General features: G+C 33.1%; 1 protein-coding gene across 1 annotated transcript in view; it reads right to left on the bottom strand.

Annotated features, from left to right (window-relative positions):
* Positions 1–26,898, bottom strand: part of MICU3 (mitochondrial calcium uptake family member 3) — a 94,661-nt gene that overhangs the window by 26,111 nt on the left and 41,652 nt on the right. The window contains exons 3-8 of the mRNA XM_080796476.1: positions 23,313–23,344; positions 16,835–16,913; positions 13,020–13,067; positions 9,788–9,870; positions 7,100–7,171; positions 3,916–3,954 (exon numbers count right to left, since the gene is read on the bottom strand). Coding sequence (XP_080652602.1) covers positions 3,916–3,954; positions 7,100–7,171; positions 9,788–9,870; positions 13,020–13,067; positions 16,835–16,913; positions 23,313–23,344 — 353 coding nt within the window. The remainder of the gene's footprint in view (positions 1–3,915; positions 3,955–7,099; positions 7,172–9,787; positions 9,871–13,019; positions 13,068–16,834; positions 16,914–23,312; positions 23,345–26,898) is intronic.

Below are 26,898 nucleotides of genomic sequence, written 5' to 3'. Positions count from 1 at the left end.
GCTGCCATTTTTACTTGAAAGAACAATATCTAGAGAAAGTAGTTATTCAGACTTTGCTATTTGGCGGTCATTTTTCTTGAAAATGAACCAAGTGAGCCTGTCACTTCAAGGGAAACAACTGGTAGTTATTTGTTGCAGAAGCATCTATGAGAACCCAACTGTCCTCTCTTAAATCAGATATTACAGAGATTCCCAAAGAATGTGAAATACCACTCTCCTCACTACATTGTTTATTTTTCATAAAATATGTTTAACTTGTGAGTTTATTATTTTTAAATGGATTAATACTTTTAAATTTCTTAGTTTTAATTTCTACTATGGTAAATAAAGATATAACCAACATAAACAAAAGCTCTTTTAGCCCTCTTTAACTTTTCAATAACATAAAGGGATCCTGAGAAAACAATGTTTGAGAACTGCTGCTTACAGCAATAAAAGTGAGGATGAAACAGACAATCATGATGGTTGTGTTAAAGAAGTAAGAATAGAAAAACTCATTTACTATGATCCCAATCATATAAAGCACAAAAATGTGTAAGACTAAACTATATTGTTGGGGTGCATGGATGGCTCAGTCGGTTGGGTGTCTGCCTTTGCGTCCCTGCTGTGTGGGGAGTCTGCTTCTCCTCCTCCCTCTGCCTCTCCCCCTGGCTTGTGTTCTCTCTTGCTCACTCTTTCTCTCAAATAAATACATAAAATCTTAAAAAAAAAAAATATATATATATACCTGAGGATGCATTAAGTAGGTGATAAAACCACAAAGCAAAGCAAAGAAGTGCTTTACATAGAAGTCATGATTGTGGTTATCTTTTGGAGGAGAGGGAGGGATTATGATTAGAAAGACCTAGGAAGGGGCATTTGGGGGCATGGCAATGTTTTATTTATTGATCTATATGAGGTTTAAACTTTTATTATTAATTTTATATTTACATTTTAGTTGCAGTAAATTCCTGAACTAAAAAGTGCATTTTAAAAATAGGGGAAAGTTTCACCCTAAATAGAAAATAATACAAAATATTAATAAAAATAAAGTTGGTATATTTATTTTGACAACTATATTGATTTTTAGGCAAAAACATTTCTAGAGATCTAAGGATAGTATATAAGGGAAGATTCAATTCACTAAAAAGATTTAAGAAATGTATATTCTTATAGTTGGTAATAGCAATGCTTCAAAATTTATAAAACTTAAAAATAACAGAATGACAAGTAATTAACAAGTCTATCATTGTAATGTACAATTTAACATACTAATTAATATATCAAGCTGACAAAAATATTAATAATGATAGAGGTTTAAAACACATATTAACATATTTGGTCTTATATATATAATATAACTCTGTATCCCGGTTGGAGAATACACATTCTTTTCAAACACAGACATTGTTTTAGCCCATAAAACAAGTCTTAACACATATCAAAAACTGTATAAAAACTGGCACATTTCTGATTACAGTGGAATTCGGGTAATTAAAATAATCTTTAAAAAACTTAAAAAAATCATAAAGGACATTTCAAAATAAAATATACTTTACTTTGCACTATTTATTCTTTTGAATTCTTTATACTTGTTTTCATTCCTGTGGCAAGATAATCAAGAGCTTAATATATGAGAAATATGGAAAGAATCATGGTTATTTAGAACAGAAAAGGCTATAAGGTAACTACCTTCATGGATTTGAAGGAGAATGCTCAACCTTACACTGTAGCTAGAGATAATCTGACATAAGACAGGCAGAATCTACTGAAAGAGTGATTAAATTTCCTAACAGGCTTTTACAGAGGCCACAGAATCTCTCTGGAGTCAAAGTTAGGAGGGTCCCTGCAGTTCCTAAGGAACTTTTTCCTAAAGGTAGACTCTTAGGTTACATTCAGCTCCACATACTGCATTCACATTAGGTACTTTGGCACTCCAGGAGGTCTACAATTTTGGAAACTAGCATATAACCACCAGTTAATTCGTAACACTGTACTAATATATTTGTCCAATATGTCCATCACAGTATTCTATATAAATTTCAGGCCAACTGAACTTTCTTCTAATTTTCAACAAATTTCTCTTGTTTCCTTGCATTTTTTTTTGAAAATGATTATTCCTTTCTGAGCAAAAATTTTTTCTATTAGAGGAAAAAAAAAGCGGTTTATATAATCAACTAAACCCTAAGGGAGTTGAAAAGTCATGCAATCCATTTAATAAGACTGTGGATAAAAATGACATCAAGTTACACCACTTTAAAATATGCATTTTTATATTCTTAGATGGAAAAATGTCTTCAGTTAAATAATAAAAATTTAAAAATTACCACAATAAAATGTAAAATCATATCTTTACTATTAAATAAGTAAGCATAATATAAGTGAAATAGGCAATTTAAATCTGTTTCTTCATATTCTCTCACTCTCTGAGTGACTGCAATTTCTATATGTAACTTAAACTAGCGCTAAGTTAGTACCTATTTCCTTTTAATGATAGTACTCTGGAATGTGTATTTTTAAACATCACATAATCATCTATATGAAAATTATTTGAGTTTAAAGGAAAAATACAAAATGCCACAGTTGGAAAAATGGCTCATGCAATGACACATGAGATTAGAAAAATAAGTAATAAAGTCACAAGTATTATTAACATTTATTAAGTTTCAGAGGGCATATGGCATTATAATCTGTGAGATTTACTTTATACATTCTTAGAAATTTTTAAAATGATTAAAAGAGGAACATTAATATTTTTAAGACAATGCCAGACTTTATTTAATTGAAAACAGTAGCGAATTTTGTAGTAAAAATTTAATGTTACTTGTAAGTTATCAAAACAATTAGTCATAAGGGTCCCATGGACTTGGCTTATTCTCCAACCTGTTCTAGGTCCATTCCTTAGGACTGAAGCAAGATACCTTGGGTTTATCTTATGCCAAATCACCCTTCAATGTATGTTCAAATCTAGAAGAGAGTTAATTTTCATAGTATGGAATTTTGATCAACTCTCCAACACAGGAGACAGCACACCTGCTTCAGAGTTGCACACTTATGACTGTAACACTTTCAAGCAGGATACTGTGTCAGTAAACCTGAATTCAAAGGCTCCTCTCAGGGGGAGTTTCTATAATTTGAAAGATCCTTCTAAGTGATGTAAGGATCCTTGGGTAAATTAAATGAACTGCACATGTTTACATCCAAAAGGGGCCATGGCCTATTCTCCGTTGTTTAGTAGCTGGGCTAACCAACAAGCTCTGACTTTCAAGGAGGGAGGAAAGAAGAAGAAAGCTTAGCATAAGAATATCTGGACGGTATTTGCAGGAACTCTCAACTTCTTCAAGAAAAGAAGAGTCTGAAAATCATAATCCTCTTTGAGAAATAACATGATACATTGATATATTAAATGTATCAGGTATCATACCAGACTTTTGAATAGACCACAGGCAGTAGGCAGGCATCAAAAGTTTTAGAAAAATTTTGCAGAATACTAATGACTAAGAAAAGTCTTTCTATTAATATTCTCTTTATTAGAGTCGAGAAAAGACTATATCAGATGAAGAGATCTAGTTCTTAAAATACCTGTGTTCTGCAGGAGCATAGCCTGAGAATCTGCTCCATAATTTGTATTTAACTCTTCAATTACTGCTGAAAAATACAAAGTTTTCATTATTTTACCAGAGCTTTTGGTGGTTGTTCACTCAGCTTTTCCTTAGTTTAATCTAAAGTTAAAGATACACAATGGCTCTGTAAATTTTAGTCTTCTCATAAATCTAGGAAGGAAATAGAAAATTTTGGCTTGGCTGTACCTTATTATATCCAATAAATTCCTAAACATTCTCAATAGCATATATAGCTATATATAAAGAAATAACATTATCAAGTATAACAGGTGAGGGCTATTTACATAAAGAACATTTAAAGTATTGTACATACACTATTAGTAGGAGAATGGTATCCATAAAGTTGAAGACGCTGACATAGAGCACAAAGGGCCAAATGAAGTGTCACATTTCAGAATGAACCCAAGTATAGCAAAAGAAAAAAAGAAAAAGACGACAAAATAATCAATTAGGAAGGGCAAATCATTATGCTACATTCTATATAGAGCACACACACAATACAAGTGGGATAAATGTTAAAGATGAGTAGCAAAGTTTTTCAAATCTCATATAATTAAATATTAAATGAATCTGTGCTTATTTCAACCATTTCATTTTAACTTTCTGATCAACTACTGCTTTGAGTAAAACATTCCTCTGAAGTACACGGTTTTATTTAGACATGCTTCAGCAATTCTCTATGGGTTAGGGGGAAAATCTGGATATAGCAGCATGGCAGTGAAAATGGTATGAGAGATCTGGAGTGGAATCCAGTTCTGTTAGTGCTGGGATCTTAGGCAAGTTAATGAACCTCTCTAAGATGGCTTTCTCATCTGTAACTGGTATGATACTTACCTGGCAGAAATGTCATGACTAAATGGGAGTAACATTTATAATGTATATAGCACAGAGTGTCTCGAGAAATGTTATGTTCCCTTCTTGCCTTCTGAAGCATATACTGTGAAGTGGGTACATGTTTTAGCTCATTTAATCCCCATAACAATCATATGTGGTCATTACTACTATTTATCCCCATTGCACAAATGAAGAAACAGGCACAGGCAGGGTAGAGACCTGTTCAAGGTCGCCCACATGATAAATGATAGAGCTAATATTCAGATGTTGAAAATCTGGCTCCTAAGTCTGTTATACTGTCTCTCTAATGTAATCAATGTATTTTTACTATATACTAAATTCCAATGGCTTAAAAACTCAAAAATCACATCAGTTCAGATTTGCATTATTTAAAATGTGGCAACAATTAACAATAAGTTACCACTAATCATCATTATTGTTAAACATAGTAACAAATATTTGTAAGGAGCTATACTGTCTTAGAATGCTGTTTATTTAGTTCAGAGGTATACTAAAGTTTATTTCTGAATAGCTTTAAGGAATAGTTTTGATAGCTAAATTATATAAATAAATTTCAGGAGCACTAATTAAACTCTAAGATAAATACCTATGAGGTACTTTAGACCAATGACTCTAGTAAGCATTTCTTTACATATAAGCAAGTTATACAATATATTGCTTATAAATTCTTTTTATCTATTCTTTAAAACAAGTCTCCTTCTCCATATATTTGCTAGAGAATGTGTTACTGACCTGCATGCATATGAAATTATACAATTTAGGGTATGCTGATATAATTTAAGTTTCATAATTCAGATAGACTTTTGCTAATTAACCCAAGGTTAATGAGGTTTTACTATATTACTATTATGAGCTATTTGCATTAAATCAGCATTAACTTTACTTGGGCTGCAATAAAGCTCAGAGTCAAGCTTTGTGCTGACACTAATTTCTCCCAGGGTGGGTTGTCTGCTATCATTTCTCCCTTTCCTCTCTCCCGTTGTTACTTGACTTATGTATTTTAGTAAATGCTAATGATTAAAATAGTATTGTGTTTTTCTTGGAAGATCCACAAGTCCTTTCCTAGAAGTAATATAAATAAATTAATAAATAAAACAGTTAAATTTCTGAAACTAATGTAAACACTGTATTTCAACCATTCTCAAATTAAAAAAAAAGAGAGATTTCTATCCATTGAAACAGGATCTATTCTATTACTGAGGTATATCAAAAGATTAATAAACACAGTTCAACCTCCTAAATAACATTTTATTAACAACTTGTCTAACCAGTTTAATCGATCAAAATTAAAACAATTGCTTACTCTTTCAACATGCTATCTACAGAAAATAAAATTTATGAAGTTATTTAATTCTCTAGTGTTATTTGCTAATATTCTAAAAATATGGCATTTATGGGGCTAATTCCTATGGGATTTATTGATTATAATTTAAAAACCATGAGACCTAAGTTAGAGAATTCGTAATGCTCCTTTTAGTTCCTGGCTAACATATCAGCTCTTTGATTTTTTAAGAGTGTCCTCCATAAGCTTTGTCAAATTAGAATATTGAGGGTGGCTCAATAAATATTGATAATTATATCACAGCCAAATATACTATGAAATAATAGGTATTTCATATTCTGATAATCTGATTTTATTAATATAAATAAAAATACTTCTATTGGAATTGAATATGGCACCATTTGCTACAGGTTTGTAACCTAAGTTTTTAAAAAACCTAATACATATCCTTATAACAATGAAAATTAAAAAAAAATATTGCAACTCTGAAGTTAATTATTTGAATTCTAAGTAGATCAACTAAAGTACTACACAGGGTCACTAGTTTGCAAAGGAAACAGTTACATTTACATCTCAGCAAAACTGAGTTTCTGCTATCCAAGTACCAGATTAAAAAATATGCTATAGTGGGTAAAAGTATAGTTTGGGAGTGGCCTAGCCATGGACTCCAATCTTGGCTTTGCCATAATTACAGATAATAAGAGAATCACTGGCAGATTAAATGAGAAAATGCATGCAAAGCATCTATTACAGTCCCTCAAAATAAGATCTCAGAACCTGTTTGTTATTTTTATTATATAAACCTGGAATACTGTCAGACTGAAATATGTGGGATAAACAAAAAGAAAACTGGTAGGAAAATAGAGGGAAATGTTGCTTAACTCTATCTTCAGAATAAGTTGAAAACATTACTCATCTGAGAAGAGCCTATATTTCTAAGAATTCAAAAAAACACAATATTCCTTGTTTTTGCTTCAACATTCACACGGCTATAGTGCCACTAAATTCACTCACATGTATAATTAAATCTTTGCAATTCACCTTTAAATTTTTTCATGCATAATGATCTGTGTTCATCTATTATATGATATACCCTTCAAATCTCATGGATAACAACAATATGGATGAAAATGATAAAATGAGTGGGATTATGGACACAGATGTTTAATATCAATATTTGATATAATATTGATACAGATGCATAGAAATCTGAAGCAAATTTTCTACATAAGAACTTTAGAAAGTTTTCCTGAAAGGGACAGCTCCAAAGTTATAGACTTATAAACTTATTGTTTTTCAACATGAATAAAATAATTCTCAGCTAAAAAGCCCACCTTAAGCTACTATAAATTATTCTTACCAGCATTGCACGCTTTTCTTCATCTCCCTTTGTTTCTCTCTTTTCATTTTTTTTCCTGAATATCTCTTGAAGCTGAAAGAGAAAGTGATCAAGAATCAAATATCCAGTGAGTTTCTGGGTACCTACTTACCACTCTGTGCTAGGTACATTCTAAAAACAAAGAATCAGCTTCATCTACAAAGAAGAGTAAAACTACTACAGATAATTTTCTGATACCCATTTTTTTTTTCCCTGAGAAAAAGAAAACACGCACTTTGCTACTGGCAGCCTGTTGGTTCAGTTAAACATACAAAATTATAGCTTTACTTTATCTCTAAGACATAAAGACAGGGAGTCTGTGATGCACAAATAAAAGAGATGAAGCCTACCGGGGTAGGAAGAACACTGGAAGAGAATTCAGGGACTCTGGGTGTGAGCCCATCTTCTGTCACATACTAATTTTATGATGATGGACAGGTCACACATCCCTCATGAGGCTCCAATTTACTCATATATGAAATGAGGATGCCCTCTAAGGTCACCTTCAGGTAACTGCACATTGTGATGAAAGCATGGGCTCTGCAGATAACCCCTTGGGCAAGTTACTCTAATTATCCGAGGGATTGTTTTCCATATCCAGAACGTGGAGATAATTCCTTACTTTAGAGGAACATTTTTTCTTCTCCAGCTTTATTGAGGTACAATCACCAGGTCTTGTAAGAATGCTGTGCAGGGTAAATATTACAGATAGTTACTCAGCACATTGCCTGTCACATAGTAACGCTCAAAAGATGTCAGCTATATTTTCAGTGTATTATTTCCTCTTTAAAATCCCATTTTACAAATGGAAGCCTAATCCTACCTCTCTCACAGCTTTCTGGGGAGGTCATTGTTCTTGGCTGTATAACTTAAACAGCTATCTTAAGTCTTCATTTCATTTTCTAAGGCAATCCTTGATAGTCAAATAAAATGTTTTACCTCCCAAGATATGTAATAACACAAATACAGTACAAAGTCTGAATGATTTTGTTAGCAAATACATTTGTTTTCACACTTTTTCTTAGTGAAAAGAGTTTTTTTTAGCAAGTGTTATTTATAATCATTTTATAAGAAGGCATTTTAGATTTTCTAGAATCTAGAAATTTTAGATTCTCTAGAATCTAGATCTCTAGAAGGAAGTCAGATCGACTCCACCTCCTGCTTTCAGGAATTCTTTGCTGTTTGCAAACAAAAACAAACAACAAACAAAAAACATCACTTATGAGGCAGCAGTACAGCCACTGCAAAGAGCAAACTGCAGCCTTTGTAAGAGCAGAGAAGGGAAACAAGTTCTATGTGAACGTTTTTACCTCCCATCTCCAGAAACAGACAAAGGACATCTATACAGACACATTTCAGTGCACTGAGTTCCAAAAGTTATTCTTTTAGTTGATGGGGTAGAACATGACAGTGTTGCCACAGAAAATTTATTAAAAATTATTTAGATTACTAGGCCCATTCTGGAAATCCTAAAATACAGTTTTATGCTATCAAAACTATATTAAACGAAATCTGTTTATTTTAGGGTGTTAGGAACATATGTCTATCTTTGCAACTGAACACTTCCACCTCCCCATCATCCTGAAAAGCACTCGAATGATGGGTCCTTCATGGTTTCAGGTTCCAATGGTGTGGCTCAGGGACTGTCCCCAGGCAAGGGCTACTTGGGTGTTAGAGTAAGTCATCTGATAGATCCCAGTAATTAGTCTGCTTGGTTCCTTTTGAATACCTACTGATTATGACAAGGATTTTTGTCTCTTCCCTTTTCTACCATAGAAAAGTGATTTTATCATTTCTCTTCCATATTCCAGCCTCTGGGGAACTAAGTTGTTTAAGAGGTTTTGAGAGGGATTTTTAATTGCTTGTTACAAAGAAAAATAGAAAATAAAATGGCTATTTATATGCCATCTCTCCTTTTAACTAGGAAATCTAGGTAAATACAGAACGGAACATAAATGTTAAGGGTAGAACTTGTTACTGTAAGGACCTCTACTTTGGAGAAAAAAATTAGAACAAACATTTTGCCACAGGTGCAGGATCCATGGGTAGAAAGAAACAGGACAATTCTGGAAGGGAGAACGGCAAGATGAATGAGCATCTGATGATGTTGCCAAACCGGCACCAAGCTACATGAGTCAGGGGAGAAAGACTGAAGGCACATACCTAATAACAATCTTAATTCTCCTCACTTTCGATCAGCCCTTGTTCAAAGACCAATGAAGGGAATAGCAAAATGAGGACAAGAATGAAATATAAGGTAGTCATGAATAGAAGAGAAAGGCAGAAAGAAAAATCACGGATCCTACCATGAGAAAGAAGGGAAGTTCCCGTGAGAAAGAGCTGTGGCTGGGGGCTGATACGATGGGGTCTGAGCATAACTGAGCATATTCCACACCTCTGGGCTGCTTGTTATCCATCAGTGGAAAATATTTAACTCACTTCAAATATTCAAAAGACATGTAAACAACTATAATCATCTTTCTATAATGAATACATTTTACATCTTTATAATATAAAAATTATTTAAAGTACAAGACACTATACTTCTTTATTAAATTAAAGTGAAAGCATAAATTTTTCACTCTTCCTATGTTTTTCCAAATAATGCAAAAACATAAGGATATAAATAAGAAATATTTATTGATGAAGTACAGCATATAATATACATACCACCAAAAACTCCTTTTTATCCACCATCTCATTGCCATCAGTGTCGAACATGTTGAAAGCTATTCTAAAACCTGCATGTGGCTCTGCCAGAAAGAACAGAAAAGTACTTGTGAAGTGGAAAAATGTTTTTAAAGTGGCATTGTAAATAGTTAGTTATACTCTGTATAAAAATACTTTCTTTGACCAAGAAATTAAAAGCAGCACATTACTATTAATGAAATATAATAAAAGCTATATATGTATGCATATTTCTGCTTCATGTATTAGCAAACTTAGTAACAAAACTAATAATACACTTTAAAAGTATTTGTCTGACACCAGTGTCACAGCAGACAGTATAATTTAACTATCTTAACTTCTGAAAATTAACACTTCTTTTTGTTATTCCAAGTCTGTCAGGATTAAAAGGAGAATATCAAATCATCACACATGTTCAATACTTAGAACAAAAGAAAAAAAATAAAAATATAACACAGTGGACCAATCCTGATTCTTAGTAAAATCAGAATGGAAATGACCTATGAAAATAAATGTCAAGCACAAGAGATTACATATCGGGTTTAAACTTCCAGAAGCTTCAAAAGCAGAAATATAAAAATTAAAGAGGCTTGAATATTTGTGAATTTCCCTAAATTACAAGGACCAATTGCTTTTCTGAGAAAGAAACACTTTTACACACTATGAATGGCTTTAATTTTATGAACCTTATGATGAGGTTCAACTCCTTTTTCCCTTCAAAAGCATAAAGAAAACCTCAACAGAAGAAAACTTGAACAGGTCCTTCAAAGAGGAGCTCCGTGCACAATGCCTTTGAGAAACATCTGACCCTCTCATTTTTTAAGATTTCATCCATTCATTTATTTGGGTTGGGAGGGAGAGCACAAGCGCGTGCACACACACACACACACACACACACAGGCGCACACGTGCACATGAAGGGTAGAGTGGTAGAGGGGGAGGGAGAGGGAGAACCTCAAGTGGACTCCACATTGAGTACAGAGCCTAATGCGGGACTGGATCTCAAGACCCGGAGAGATTATGACCTGAGCCAAAACCAAGAGTCAGTAGCTTAACAGACTGGTACACCTAGGTGCCCCTCTGACCCTCTCTTTTGAGATGACTGGCAAAAAGTTTTGAAAAGGGGCCTCCCACAGATACATTTGGCATTACCTGCTGTAAAATCTTGAAGCTAGCAAAAGAGAAGCACGTAAGCCCACTTTCTTAACCAGTAATAGCTGTCTCTGAAAATAATGGAAATAGAAGCCAGTCTTCTATGCAAGCTCATTTCTGGCATACAGTTTACGAACTGAAACTTACTTTCATTAGCATTCAGTTGAGAAAGAAATAAAAAATTTCATCATCTCTAATAACTAAGCTTTAAGCTTTAAAATGATCTTGAAAATACACAATGAAAAGAAGTCCTTACTGTTTGGAAGGGAAAATGAAGTTAAAATAATAAATAGCAAAGAGGAGAGAACCATAGACAAGTAAGGCAGATTCCCTAGTCCACTTCCTGCCAGCTCTGTTTTCAACATTTCTCTTGGATCTAATCTAAAATATGCCCACAAGTTTTCAATTCAAATTCCCAGAAGTTTCTAAAATAGGTCCTGAACTCCAAAGGAAGATTCACTACATCCAAAGATCCTACCTTTCCATGTAAGCAAAACCACCATGTGTTTTTTTCCTACACTCTTACCCACACCCTGTCCCATCTCAACAAGTGGCTTTCCTAACCAGTTCTATTATATTCTCAGCGGTCACTCTGCCAGTTCAGGTATTTCAAACTCACAGTTTTGCAACCAAAGGTGTTCTATAGTTAACATTATAACTCTTTCACAAGTCTCTGAGACACTCCTTGGCACTCCTCTAATTTTCATAGAGTATTTATCACTGACTAGATTTGAATCATAATGGCTTCCAGTCTGGAACAATCTCAGATGGTCGTATTACTAACTGCACAACACTTCTTGTTCTTCAGCACCAACATTTTAATTTCATTTTGAGTCCAGCAGGAAAAAAAATACAAGGAAAAATAAAGGATGATAATTTTCAAAATATATATGCACACATGTATCCCCCAAACTTCCTGTGACAGAACTCCACCATAACATCAACATCATTCATTACTAAAGTCAGAATAACACAATGGCCCTCAGTTTTCTGATCATAGAAATACAAGGAATTTTATGACTTGTTTCTAATGACAGAGTTTCACTGATAATTATTGTTTCCAGACATCTCCACAAATCTCCATAAGCAGAAATCCCTCTAGCAATATTCTTTCATTTATTTTTTTTTACTCATTCACCAACTAGCTTTTGAGAGGCTACCATGTGCTAGACATTGTTCTTGATACAGAAATGGACAAAAAAGAGAAAATCTTTGACATCATGGACCTTGCATTCAAGTATGAGGAAACAGACAAAAACACATAAACCAATAAACAAATAATTTCAAGTAGTTTTAAGTGCTATGAAGAAAATAAAACATGGTAAAGGGATAAAAAGGGAGAGGTAAGAGAGGGAGATATTTAAGGGAGGATAGTCAAGAAGGTTCACATTACACATTCAAACGAAACCTGAATAATGTTTATTATCACGAGGATCTTGAGGAAAGAGCGCTGATGGCAGAAGGAGCAGAAAGTACAAATTCCTGAGGTGAGAATTCAAGGAACAGAAAAGCCAGGTGGCTGGAGCACAATGAAAAATAGGTAAGTTCCTGCATTTAATGCATTAAAATTTAACTGAAATCACTAGTAAGCCTTTCATATATTTCATAAAAATTGCTGTATATGAGAGGCTGAGAATAACAAAGCCGTTTCAGGACATACGATGGGTATTGTGATACACTCATTAGTTAGGAGACTCACTCTTTCACACTAGTCTTAAGAAATAGGTGATTTCAATGAGTGTAGCAGGAAATTTACAAATCCCTAAATGACCTGACCTTTAGGCTTTCAAGTAAACCAAAAGGGATGATATATGATATAAAATGTATAATTTATGAACATTTTATTACTATACCTTACATCATAAAAACATTTATGTCTTTGACTCTTGATAGTGCTATGCTTATTAACATTTGCTGATAACATTTAGACATGAGTTTTGCAAAATAACCGTGGATAAACCTAAAGTGATTTTCAATAGTAAGAGAATCTAAGATTTGTTTTCCAAGATTCTGATTTAAAAAGAAAACTGTATCCAAGAGTAGACTTACTGAGTACACTTACTTGTTAAAATACATAAAAGAAAAAGATACTCTGTGTAAGAAATCACACCTAGAAGAAAAATAGTATTAGTAATGCTATATATAAAATATTACTTTATCAAGCAAAATATTATTCTTACAGTAACGATAAGTAACATTAATAAGGAACTTACCATTTTAAAGAACATGCTAAGTATTGTTTTAAACAAGACTAAACTATTAAAAAAATCACAGCAAAAGAAGCAACAAAACTAATTTTAATTTGTTTCACAATGCTTCTGTAGAAACCCATGCAAAATTCCCATTAATCCTCCTAAGATATATTGGCAAAGAAAGCAAAATTACATTGTTTATTTATAACTGTAACTTTAAACTTGTTGCTAGTTTGCAATGGATGAATCTAACATAAAATAAAAAGGCTGAAAATGCTTAAACTGTAAAGTGCTTAATTACTTCTTAATAAATCAAAAAAATTTAGATATTCTTGCTTACAAATATGATTTCTATAATTGTATTTAAAAAATGAAACTCTGTATTTATTACTTTTCTGCTTTCAGGTTATCATTATTATTTTTGACAAAGTTAATTCTTCTATTAAATGTACCCTAAGAAGTTTTTGTCTTTAATTACATGGCTTACACTTTCTGAATATTGGATCCCGAGTTCTCTGTAATCTCAGAATTGCAAAGTTTAAAAGGAGTTTGTTTGGAGTAAATACAAATATATATTCTATTACTCAAATTCCTGCCTTTAGATGTAACGCCCCAAACTAGAACTAATGCTTAACTGAGTTTCCAGGTGGATCCTGAGAAAATTAAAATTAGGAATAAGACAGTAACACTTCTCCACATATCAGACAGTACTAATGTTTAGTAAAAGGTATACGAAAATCCTTAAATAATCAGATTGTGAACCTTGAAAGTCCATTTTACCTGATGCTCTTTGAGGCTACCCTCTTTGTTATAGAACAAAGAGAAGAGGAGTCACTGTCAGGCAGTTTGTCAGAGACTTGAAGGGAACTAGCTAGAGGCCCTGAAAGCATTCCCTTCTTTTGTTTATACTACAATATTGTGACCTATAGACAGATAGTTCTGGTTGACTGCCATGAATGTTATGGGAGAAAGATTCTGGAATGGTCAATGTATATAAAAGATACAATACCTGGATTCCATAGGGGATCCCTCACAGAAAAAGAAAGAAGAAAGGAAGAAAGAGAGGGAGGGAGGTAGGAGGGAGGGAAAGGAAAGGAAAGGAAAGGAAAGGAAAGGAAAGGAAAGGAAAGGAAGAGGAAGAGGAAGAGGAAGATGAAGGGAGGGAGGAAGAAAGAAGGGAAAAAGGGAAATGGGATTGGGAAGTAGTCTCTATGTCTCTACAATCCCATCTCACTGACTGTTGTTCTAATTGACTTGGTGGAATACACAAGAGATGCTGGTTGGTATAAAGAAGTTTAATAACTACTATACATCTTTTATTTGATAATTAACTCAAGATTTCCCTCAGTGAACAATTAACAGTGAGAGTACTAATCATAATTATCATGGTAGGTACTTGTCTGTAGGACCAAATGGTTTTTGAGGTGGTGTAATCCACAGACAAGAACAAAGTGAAACTTATGATATAATTAATAAAAATGATCAAGGTAAAGAGAAAATACTACTAAACACAAACTGTAGATTCTTAATGCTTTCCAACTACAAAAATGGAAAACTATTAGGCTCACCTTTTAATTTAAAGGCCACCCAAGATCAAAAAGTAAAATAAAATAAAAATACGTATGCTGAGCATATAGTAATAATGTTGTGATCTTTAGAAAAAGAGAGTAAGAAAGATGTCAACTAGGTTTCTTTTGAAAATTCAATAAAAATAGTTCCAAGGGAAGTTCCTTAAAAACATTATATGTTTAGCTCCTATTATCATGATACATTACACAGTTGGCTGCTATAACTAAGTCTGAAATACCTGTTTTCATAAATGTTGCATATCAATTAATTTTTTGTAAAACTGCATAACATTTTCTTGCTGGGTAGTATTTTTAAGCAGATAAAATTCATTTGCAAATTAATCTTCAATATCTCTCAAGATTTCACTTTTAAAATTCCTTTGTCACTCAAACCTATTTACAAAAAAGCAAAGCTCCCGGGGCGCCTGGGTGGCTCAGGTCATGGTCCCAGGGTCCTGGGATCAAGCATCGGGCTCTCCGCTCCGTGGAGAGCCTGCTTTCTCCTCTCTCTCTGCCTGCCTCTCTGCCTACTTGTGATCTCTGTCTGTCAAATAAATAAGTAAAATCTTTAAGGAAAAAAAAAAAGAAAAAAAAAGAAGAAAAGCTCTCTGTGACATTCTACTTTGCCTAACCTAATGGTTGTAAAACTTTTTGTGTACATGGATTCCTTTGATAATCCAATCACCATGACATAGCTCTGCACTGTCCTATAGGGTAGCCATTAGTCACATGTGGCTACTTAAGTTTAAAACAAATAAAATTGAATACAATAAAAAATTCAATTTCTCTATTACAGTAGCCACATTTCAGGTGCTTAAAAACCCACATCTGGCTAGTGGCTATTATGGGAGACAACACAGAAATAGAACATTTCCATCCCTACAGATAATTCTGTGGGATAGCACTGAATAGATCATTTCCCCTGAAAAACATGCAAATACGCATGTAACATAAAGATTAGGACAAGCCTAAACCCGGTGCTCCCAGATTCAACCCTTTTTTTTTTTTTTTTAAATTTACTTGACAGACAGAGATCTTGAGTAGGTGGAGAGGCAGGCAGAGAGAGAGAGAGGAGGAAGCAGGCTTCCTGCTGAGCAGAGAGCCTGATGCGGGGGCTCGATCCCAGGACCTTGGGACCATGACCTGAGCCGAAGACAGAGGCTTTAACCCACTGAGCCACCCAAGTGCCCCCAGATTCAACCCCTTTTATGACTACAAAGAATTTCCTTTTTCCATGCATTTATTTTTCTCAGGTTATACTTGATCCAATTTGTATTTTCCCATGAGAGGTATTAAATGAATATTTTTAAATTTGCTAACTTACCTTTCTGAGCTTTGAATTTTCCTGATCCTATTAACCCACCCTAAGATTTGAATGACAATCTTTAAGACAACTTGCAGGAAAAAATTTCTAAGAGCTTTAAAGATACCGTGTCCCTAATTTTGCAAAGATTTTAAAACCCTAGTTATGAAAAGCTACAATGACAGGTAAGCTGTCTACCCCTTTCAGATTCCATGTGAATCAGGTGGAAGCAATTTGAATTTCTAATTCTACTCAGATAAAATACATGGATTATAATTATCTTTTAAAATATTTGTCTTCATGCTACAGTGTAATTATTTTCAAACCGAGTATCTGTTAAAATTGGTGAAAACGAAAAAGTTAATTCTTTATATAATTTCTTCAACATTTTTATTTTGTATACTCTTCTATTTGAAAATACAAAAAAAAGTATATTTACAAGAAAAATTCCTTTTTAAGATTAAAGAGATTTTATTAATTAGTCCTTTCTCTAAATATGTACAAAAAGTAAAGTGTAACCCTCACTACTCAATATGGTTGAAAAATAATTTTTTGTAGCCCTAAAAGTTCACTTTCTTCAAAAAATCTGAAAGACATAACTAATATATATATGTGTATATATATATATATACGAAACATCTTTAATCCCACTACCCAGAAATAATCATTAATATTTTGGTGTTTTTCTTTTCAGTTTTTTCTCTATGCACACACACATATTTAACTGTTATATTAAGTAAAAGAGAAATAAATATAAAGAGTATAAATAATATAGTGTCCATTTTAAAATACGTAAGTACTGAAGTTAACTTACCTCTTTCTTTAAGATTACGAAAAAGCTTTGATGAGCCTTTCCAAACTGGTGGTGTTTCTGAGAGCATTTGATTTAATTCCTATAACATAAGATATCATAACATTGATTAATAGGTATACCACTTACTTATAAAATAGATAAAAAATATTTAAATGCCTTATACAAAAAGTTCTCTACTGAATAGACCTGAGACATGGCTGTATTTATTCTATTCTATAACTGTGGTTTGTTCAACCCCAAAACCCAATATTTGTCCAACAGTCTAAATATAAAATAAATCATAAAGAAGTTATATTTAATTCAATTAGAGCTACCAAAAATTTCAAATAAATTTAGCAAGTGGAGGAATACATGTAAAATAATGAAGTTAAGACAAAACAGTGAGTTTAAGTTCAGGAACCAGTTAGGAAAGGATAGTTTCATGAAAGCGGTAAGTAAAGGTAGATTTGCTAATCAAGGTCAGAGATGATGACCTGGTTTCACATACTGTCTCTTTTCTGTAGCCCTCTTGGATTTAGGGAGCTTTGTGGAGGAAGTAAATGGACAGAGGATCAAACTGGGAAAGAAAGAAGAATATTTTAGTAGTGACTCAAAGAGTACTGACATCAGATGGAGTACTGGGTGATTATGACCACTGTTTGCATGCATTTTCTTTTTCTAATTTTAACTTACATATTCAGTAAAGAACACAGACTTCAATTGCTTAGTCAGCCTTTTTTGTTTGTTTTAAATCAAACTGCCACAGCATGTTGGGGAGCTATTTTAAAATTTAAACATTTGAATCATTATACAGCTACTAAAGGAATTTTGAATTTATTGTGCATACTGAGTTCAAAATAATTAAAAGAAAAATTATATTTTGGTTAATTGCAAAGAAAAATTATTAAAGGATTTGATGAGATAAACTGAAATAATTTGAAATAAAAAAGTAGTCTGCTAAGTAAACACTGAAAAACACTGGAAACCACTTCTATTTCCAGACATGATTCTTGCTACTCAAAGTGTGCTTCCCCAATAGCCCAGGCATAACCTGTAAGTTTGTTCAAAAAGCAGAATTTCAGTTCCCATCCCAGACCTACTGAACCAGAATGTGTATTTTTAACAAGAACTCTGGATGATTTTTTTTCCCCCACATTCCAGACAAACCCTTCCTGATGTGGTTGTACCTAAAAATGTTCTGTGACATTATAAACTGTTTTTTTTTTTTTTCATACAAAGCTGAGCTGACAGGCAAATAAGGACACCCAGGATGCCAAAGGCAGGAGATGTATTTTTAGAGGGTTTAAGGATTTCCCTGAAGACCATCTGTGAACCCCGCTTTCACTTCCTTCATAGTGCTATCTCTGCACTGCAGAGACCAGATGCCTCCAGACAGTAGCGTCTGATCAGAGTAGCAATAGCACAGAGGGAAGAATTCAGGTATGAATAATGATGAGAAACTGGAATATTTACTGCTTAAACAACAATAAACTCATAAATATTTTTGTTAGTGCAAGAGATTAAAAAGAACACTTTGCAAATATATTATATACTTTAATGTATAATGTATCCATTACGTAAATATTTTCTTTCTCCATTTTAACTGTTTCCAATGTATTCAACTTTCTCTCTTCTAGCTTGAACGCAGCTAGAGTTTACAACTTAAAAAAAAAAAAAACAACATAGCTACCTTTTACTGAGTGCCCTCTATGTGCCTGACACTATGTAATTTCCCATTTAATTTTAATTAATAATCCTACTTATGCATATTTTACTGAGACTTAAAGAGGATAAGAACTCACCCACGGTCACAAAACTACTAAATGACTGGCCAGATCTTTACTGACTAAGCAGTTTATTTACCAGCTTCTTCTGGTCTGGATTATCTAATTAACACACTGATCTTTGTCTTCAGTTCACTTTAAGAAGTTTTAAAAATTGTAGGGGCACCTGGGTGGCTCAGTGGGTTAAAGCCTCTGCCTTCAGCTCAGGTCATGATCTCAGAGTCCTGGGATCGAGCCCGCATCGGGCTCTCTGCTCAGCAGGGAGCCTGCTTCCTCCTCTCTCTCTCTCTGCCTGCCTCTCTGCCTACTTGTGATCTCTGTCTGTCAAATAAATAAATAAAATCTTAAAAAAAAAAAGAAGTTTTAAATTGTACTAAAATCTGTATTTCCATTCAGACTGGGAATATCCTTCCCCATTCCCAGTGCCTAGATCTTTGTTTCTTGCACATAGTAGTATTATAATAATAAATAATTTGGGGCATTTTGGTGGCTCAGTCACCTGTCTGACTGTCTGCCTTTGGGTCAGGTCATGATCTCAGTGTCCTGGGATGGAGCCCCACCTCAGTGATGCTCCCTGCTTGCAGGAAACCTGCTTCTCCCTCTCTCCCCTGCTTGTGATCTCTCTTGCTCTCTCTCTCTCTATCTCAAACAAATAAATAAATAATCTTTTAAAAAAAGATAATTTGGTTGACCTTTGCCCCTGGTTCCTGGAAGATGCCATATCCTTGAATCACGGTTGGCTATAGGATGACCCAGGAAGGCTACTGACTGCCAGAAAGAACAACCATGGGATTAGAAGGTTGGGACTCTGAGCTCTCCCTACCTTTGGGGAGGGGTAGGGAAAGGGACTGGGGATTGAGTTCAATCACTTGGCCAATGAATCGATCGATTATACCTACATAATGAAACCCTCAATAACAACTCAATACCCAAGCTCAGTGCACATTTTCACTGGTAAATATACTGACATGTCAGTAGGGGTGGCACACTTCTCCATGGGATGAAGGCATGGAAGATCTGTGTTTGGGATCTTCCTGTACCTGTCCTCAGAGTCTCTTCATACAGCTAGTCCTGATCTGTGTCCCTTAAAATAATTATAAGCTATTAATTATAAATATAGAATGTGCTTGAGTTCTGAATCAGTCTAGTAAATTACTGAACTTCAAGGGGATTTATGGGACCTCTTGGATTTGTAACCAGTTGGCCTGAAGTGTGGGGTGGTCTGGGGACATTTGAACTTGCAGCTGGCATCTGAAATAAGGGCAGTCTTGTTGGGGACTATGCCCTTAAATCTGTGGAGTCTGACACTAACTGGGTGGTTAGTATCAGAGTTATATTGCATATTGCAAGTTGGTACTAAATAGATATTTGCTGTATCATTTTCCTAGAATTACAATTGTCTTGTAAAATTTATATAAGTATGATTTTGTCTTATTATATAATTAATATATATGAATTATAGGAAAATTAGCAAGTATAGAAAATAAAAACTAATTGCAATCCAGGACTGAACCATAATTGGAAGTTTTATTTAAATCCATTTAGTCTAATTCTCTCTCTAGGCATAATTATATAGCTTTTTTGTTGCTGTAGCAAATATTAAATTATTTTCTACATATTGTTTTGTAACTAACTCTTTGTACTTAATACTTCATGGGCATATTTTCCTGACAAATATTCTTCACTGCATTTTAATGGCTACACAGCAGTTCTATATTAGTAGTTCTGAAATGTAACTCCTTACACTCTTAAAAATTATCAAGGACCCCAAGGAGATATTGCATGTGGAAGGAGAAATGACAAATTTTTAAAACACAAAAATACACAAGCACATATTCTATTAGATGTCAGATCGATGGCATCATCAATCATCCTGTAGCTTCTAGAAAACTCCACCATACACTTGTGAGAGAATACAAGTAATAAAACAACCGTCTTCTCGGTGTTATTATAAAAATAGTTTTGACTTCATGGACCCCTGAAAAGGTGTTTGCACCTTGTATTTAAGAACAGTCAGTCTGTAGTATTCTGCAACTTACTGTTACTCAACCTTCAGTCTTCTAGGTCCATTCATGTTGATACCTATAGCTTGGATGTATTTTTTCACTGTGGAATGTATTACTGTATTTGTCTTTGATATGCCTATTTCACCATTTTTTTATTCATTTCTCAACTGACTGACATATTGTTTCTTTTTTAAAATTTTGGCTATTATAACTGATGCTGCAGAAAACATGTACAGGACTGCTGGTGTAATATTTCTCTAGTATACGTCTCCAAAAATAGAGGTTTTGATATGTACTTTCAACTTTATTACATTTGCCAAATTTCTCTCAAAAGTGAATATACAAATTTACACCTTCACCTGGCTCTTTCTTCTTCCTTGCTAATTATCAGTATTGCTAGATTTCTGGAAGCTGATAATCTGATGGGTATGAAATAGTATCATATTATTGGTTGAATTTGCATATCCCTAATCACTAGAGAGGTTGAGGTCCTTTATATATATCAGCCATTCTATGTCTACGCTTTTTTCTTACTGAACTGATTATCTTTTTATATTGATTTATAGGAGTTCTATATGAGTACAGTACACTTAATGTTTTGCTAATACATTGCAAGCATATTCTCCCATCTGTCATACATCTTTTAACATTGTTGGCATCCTTTTGGTATGCCAGTTTCTGCTATTTAATTTAGTGAAGTTTTTCAAAATTTCCTTTTAGCTTTGCTTTATGTGTCTCATCTAATGAAACCTCTGGTGTCCTTTACTTCTAATATTTCAGAATTTTTTGTTTGTCAAAGTAAAAACTTAATCCATTAAATTTGCTTTTGTATATGGTATTTGTTTGATAATTAATTTTATTTACCCCCATGTTGGAAAGATTATTGTTCCAATACCTAAAGGTCAGTCCTTCCTCCAGTGATTTACAGATTTTCCCATACATGCCTGGGACTGTTTCTGGATTCTATATTCTATTATTTCCATCTAATTAAAAAATTCTTGCAATAATATAATACTATTTTAATTATAGCCCCATTATTAATTTAATACGAGACAGCCCAATTGCTCCCATCCTATTGTTTGTCTGTCTGCTTCTCTTCCACCCTTTTCAGAATTGTTCAGAAAATTCTGGGTCCTTACTCTTCTAAATCAATCATCTGTGAACATGATACATTTCTCTGCTTACTCAAATTTCTTTAAAAAAATTATTATCTTTAAAAAAATGAAATATCTTGTAAATTTTCTGTTAGGTACACTAAGAATCTAATAGTTTTTGTTGCTATTGTGAAAAGTATCTTATTTGATAGCACAGTTTAATTGCTATTGCTGGTGCAGAAACAATAGCAGCAACCTTGTTAAACTTTTACTAAACCTGAATAAATTTGAAATCTATGCATTTTTATATTTTTCTCTCAGTCACATTGTTTGTTACTGTTCTGATCCTTAGAACCTCTTTTTTTGTCATACTACATGTTATAGCCTGATTTAGGTCTACCTCAAATTTGCATTTGAAGTCATAATCCTCAGTACCCCAGAATGTGACTGTATTTAGAGACAGGACCTTTACAAAGGTAATTAAGATTATTAAATGAGGTCCTTATAGTTGCTCCTAATCCAGTATGACTGGTGTCTTTATAAGAAGACATCAGGATATAGACATGCAAAGAACAACGACATCTACAAGCCAAGGAGGGAGGCTTCAGAAGAAACCCGCCCTTCCAACACCATGATCTTGAACTTCCAGCCTCCAGAACCGTGAGAAAATAAATTTCTGGTTTAAGCCACCCAAACTTTGGTATTTGTTACAGCAGCTCTAGCAAATTAATATACTACATTAGCTTAGACTTGTAATAAAACAGTGCGTAGTAGTTGTGATAGCAGACATATTTGTATTCTATCTAATTTTAAAGAGAATGTCTAAAGTTTTACACGTAAATATCACATTTGCTACAGGCTTTTGGAAGATTCTCTATAATGGGTTATGGAGGTTCCCTCAAATGCTATACTAATAGTCTTTTTATATTGAAGTTTATCATACATTTAAAAAAGTGCAAAAGGAATACACGTAAAATTTAAAGTTAGAAATTGTTAAGAAATAGAAAATTACCAGTACTTTCAAAGCCTCTTTGCACTTCTGATATTTCTTTCCATCTCCCCCAGAGGTAAATATTGTCTTGAATTTAATATTTATCTTTCCTTAGTTTTCCCATCTACGAATCCATCCTTAGTGGTTTCTTTTTCCTGTTTTAGACTTTATGTAAATGGAACTGTAATTTATAATTTGTGAATAGCTTGTCATTATATTTCCCAGATTCATTCAGTTCAAGCACTAGTATAATTCATTTGCTTTCACTTGGTGCAGTATTCACTGTATGAATATATAAAAACTTATTTACCTTATTGACATTGTATTGCAGTCTTTCTAGCCAATTATGATTAATCTAATAACATTCCTGTGAATCTCTCATGCATATACAAATTTCTCTAGGCATAGAGACTAGTGTAAATTTACTGGATCATAGGGCATGTTCGAGTTTAAATTTACTGGGTACATGTACATGCACTGTTGCAGAACTGCGAACCAAGAGGAGAATTGCTAGGTACAGGGTATGTGTATCTTTAATTTTACAGATGATGCCAAACTACTTTCCAAAGTGGGTATGCATATATATAGTGTGCATGCATATGTACACCAAGAGCTTTAACCTACCTGTTTGGTAAGCGACTTCCATGTTTTAACAACTGTAATAAACAAATACAAAAGAATTAGATATTAAATACTTCATATAATGTACATCTGAATTCAGTAACCACCTACAACCCTAACTCGTAACATCAAGTTTCTATATCTAAAAGACAAAGTATTTTTTAACTTTGAGATGTGGTTCTAAGGTATAGGTTTTATTTATGCTATGTATTTGTTTCATGTACTGTAAACTAGTCATAAGAAGTGATATCAGTGGAATAGGAAACATATTTTCCATAATCATTCTCTTACTTTGGGGATTTCTGGATTTATAAAGTTAACTTACTCCATGTTAAACATCTCATGGGCTTAAAGACACAAATACTGATATTTATTAAATACTCATACCAGAACATAAAATATTAACATAGAGAAATTATAATTTTAAGATGCTGCCTATGATCTCTGCTTTAGTATCTCTAGTTATAATTCAAATGCCAGGTCTTTCTAAGGTGAAGGGGAAGGATGGGGGCAATGAGAAAAGGAGATGAGGAAGAGAGCAGGTAACACGATAGGGAGACCCTCACTCTGTTCTCCACTCTTTCTCTGTATTTAAGAATCATTTCTAGAACAAGGGTGTTAGAGTTGAATAAATTACCTGAGATCACTTTCTTTTTCTGATTCCTCCTCACATCCTTGAAGATTTCGAACACTATAAATCTTATCATATTGGAATAAATGCGCAGCTAACATTGTTTCCTTTGCTTGGATTTGAAAACTCTGAATATCTAATGTCTGCCCAACAATTATCTCTAGGTTTACATGTGAACAAGTCTTATAACACAGCTGTATTAGGATTGGGTAAATATTAATTATTTCGTTATATTATAATGAAATATTAATTATTTCATTAATAATGATGACAACCAATAATTTTTCTACATGGAAATGTGGTTATTTTTTTATAATTAGCCATAGTTATAAACAGTATATCGAAGTCAAGACTATAAGACAGGCAGTTTTTGTCATGTAACTTTCTTTTTTGTAAGCAATATAATAAGTCATTTTAAGATCAAAGGATAAAAGTATATTCTAAAATTCAGCAAACTGATTTTTTTGAGATTGATTTCTTCTCTATGTAGCAACAATATCCTTTTTTTACTCAAGACAGTTTATACAAATGTAAAATCAAGGGATTAAAATCACAGGTTTATAAAGAAGTCAGCATTTAGCCTTAATTCTAATACATTTATTTCATAAAGACATCCTCCTTTTCATAATGAACAGAACATTGTAAATATTTTTATTATTCTGTTGCTTTTGAAATATAGCAGTATGAACAGAAGAAAAACAAATGGCACGAAAGTACATGCACACAATCTTATGCAATGTTCAGAAGCTATTTATCAGAAAAGGAAGTTAGACACACTCTTGAGTTTTGTAGGGTTTATGAGATTTCCAGGGTAAATTATTCACAAAAGACATATTCATTCTGCCGGATATGTCACCATGGTCAGTATTATTAGCTTTTTTTATAAAGACTAAAGAGCCATTAAGATTGCTCTTCAAAGGATTTTCTGATTTTCTAAATTCCTTATTTCATATGAAGTTACTACATATATAAATATAACCTGGGTGAAGAGGGACTTCAATTCTATTGGATATATTTTATTTCTTCAGCTAGAGGTTGATGGTCATATTTTTAATACTTTTATGTATGTTTGAAATTTTTAACAATGTATTTTTAAAACTAAAATTGAAATAATACTTGAAGCTATATGAAGGTAATCAATTACTTATTTTAGTTCTAGAAGGGAAACTCACCTTTTAGGTTCTATTTAGGTAGGGAAAATAAGAAATTTTCTACATTTCAAACACAAAGCTATAATCAACAATCAAATGGATATCTCGATTAACATTTATTTGAACTATATTAAGCAAATGTTTACACAGCATACCAATTTTTTCCTGTTGATGTTACCATAAAATTATATCAAAGACTTTTAAAATTCTGATTATGAATTCAAACGATGATGATGATGGTGACAATGACAGCTACCAAGATTTATTAAGTGCTTACTATATCTGATATTATATTAAACACAATGAATATCATTCAGTCCTCAAAAATCTCATGAGGTTGCTATTAGTTTTATTTTTATAAACGAGGAGACAAAAAATGAAATAATTTAACAAAGTTCTCAAAGCTAGTAAATGAATGCTCTGGTTTAAATACAAGTCTGTCTAATTTCAATATGCCATGTTGATATATATATGATTTAATATTTAGTCTATGAAACATATTTTCTCTTCTGAGGCAAATATTTCTTTTTATAACCCTACACTTTATAAAAACTTTTTATAATTATCTTGATCTTTGATAACCATTTTTAACTATGCTTTAAAAATTCTAGTTTGAAATTAACTGACATTAATTTGTGGTTGTTAAATGTCCTGTGAACTTTTTTTTAACAATGGAATGTTTTTTCCTGCAAGTGGTGGTTTTGTAATACCTTGAAAAGAATCAAATTTGAAATTTATTTCCAGAAAGTAAAAAGCCACCAGCAGGCTTACAGTCAGCATATTATGAAGAAAAAATTCAAGAAAATAATGAATGAAACATTTTCAAACTACAAAATACTAAATTAAGCATTACTTATTGAATGATTTCTCAAATATAAGTTTGACAAAAATTATAGAATTTGATGCAAAAATACCATTTGATATCTAAAAAATACATCAATAGTTTTATCAAATCTGTGTTAACTTCATAATAAATATGAAAAGTTCGCATTGTATGACATTAGTTAAACAAACGTATGGAACACATATATATGTATTTTTGAAGATTTTATTTATTTATTTGACAGACAGAGATCACTAGTAGGCAGAGAGGCAGGCAGAGAGAGGAGGAAGCAGGCTCCCTGCCGAGCAGAGAGCCTGATGCAGCGCTCCATTCCAGGACCCAGGGATTATGACCTGAGCCGAAGGCAGAGGCTTTAACCCACTGAGCCACCCAGGCGCCCTATATCTATTTTTGTATAAGGGCCTTTTCTATGTACAGTCTCTACACTTACAAAGCTTAAAATATTTTAAGTGGACAAAAAGTATCAAACAACCAGTTCCAAAGTGAAATATGGTTATCTGGCACATGGTAATAACTCAATAAATATTTCTAGAAGGGAGGGAGGAAAGGGAGGTTAATGGAGCACAGAGACATATAATCCTTACCATAGCCCTCAAATTCCTTCAAAAATGAGCCCTACTCAATTTACAGCCTTTTCTATCACTACTACCTTTATTTTCCCAAAGTGGACTACTTTGAATACACTATTTACTCTCTTGATCCCATGTATTTGTTCATATAGTTCCCTCTCTTTCAGTTGCTAACCTCAGAGTCTCCCGACAAAATAGTGTATGATTTTAAAAGTCTCTCCGTCAACTACTATCTTTCATTTCCTTTCTACTTCACAGCCAAACATCTTGATAGAGTCCTTTATACACACTGTCTTCATTTCTTCATCTGCTCTTACAATCTGGTCTTTGATCTAATCACTACACTGAAACATTATTTTAAAAATCATCAATAACCTTCAAATTACTAAATCCA

Source organism: Martes martes (genome assembly GCF_963455335.1).
Source record: "Martes martes genome assembly, chromosome: 2".
In the NCBI taxonomy this organism is placed as follows: Eukaryota; Metazoa; Chordata; class Mammalia; order Carnivora; family Mustelidae; genus Martes; species Martes martes.
Note: the sequence above shows the minus strand (reverse complement) of the source record. Positions and strands in the feature narration are given on the sequence as shown.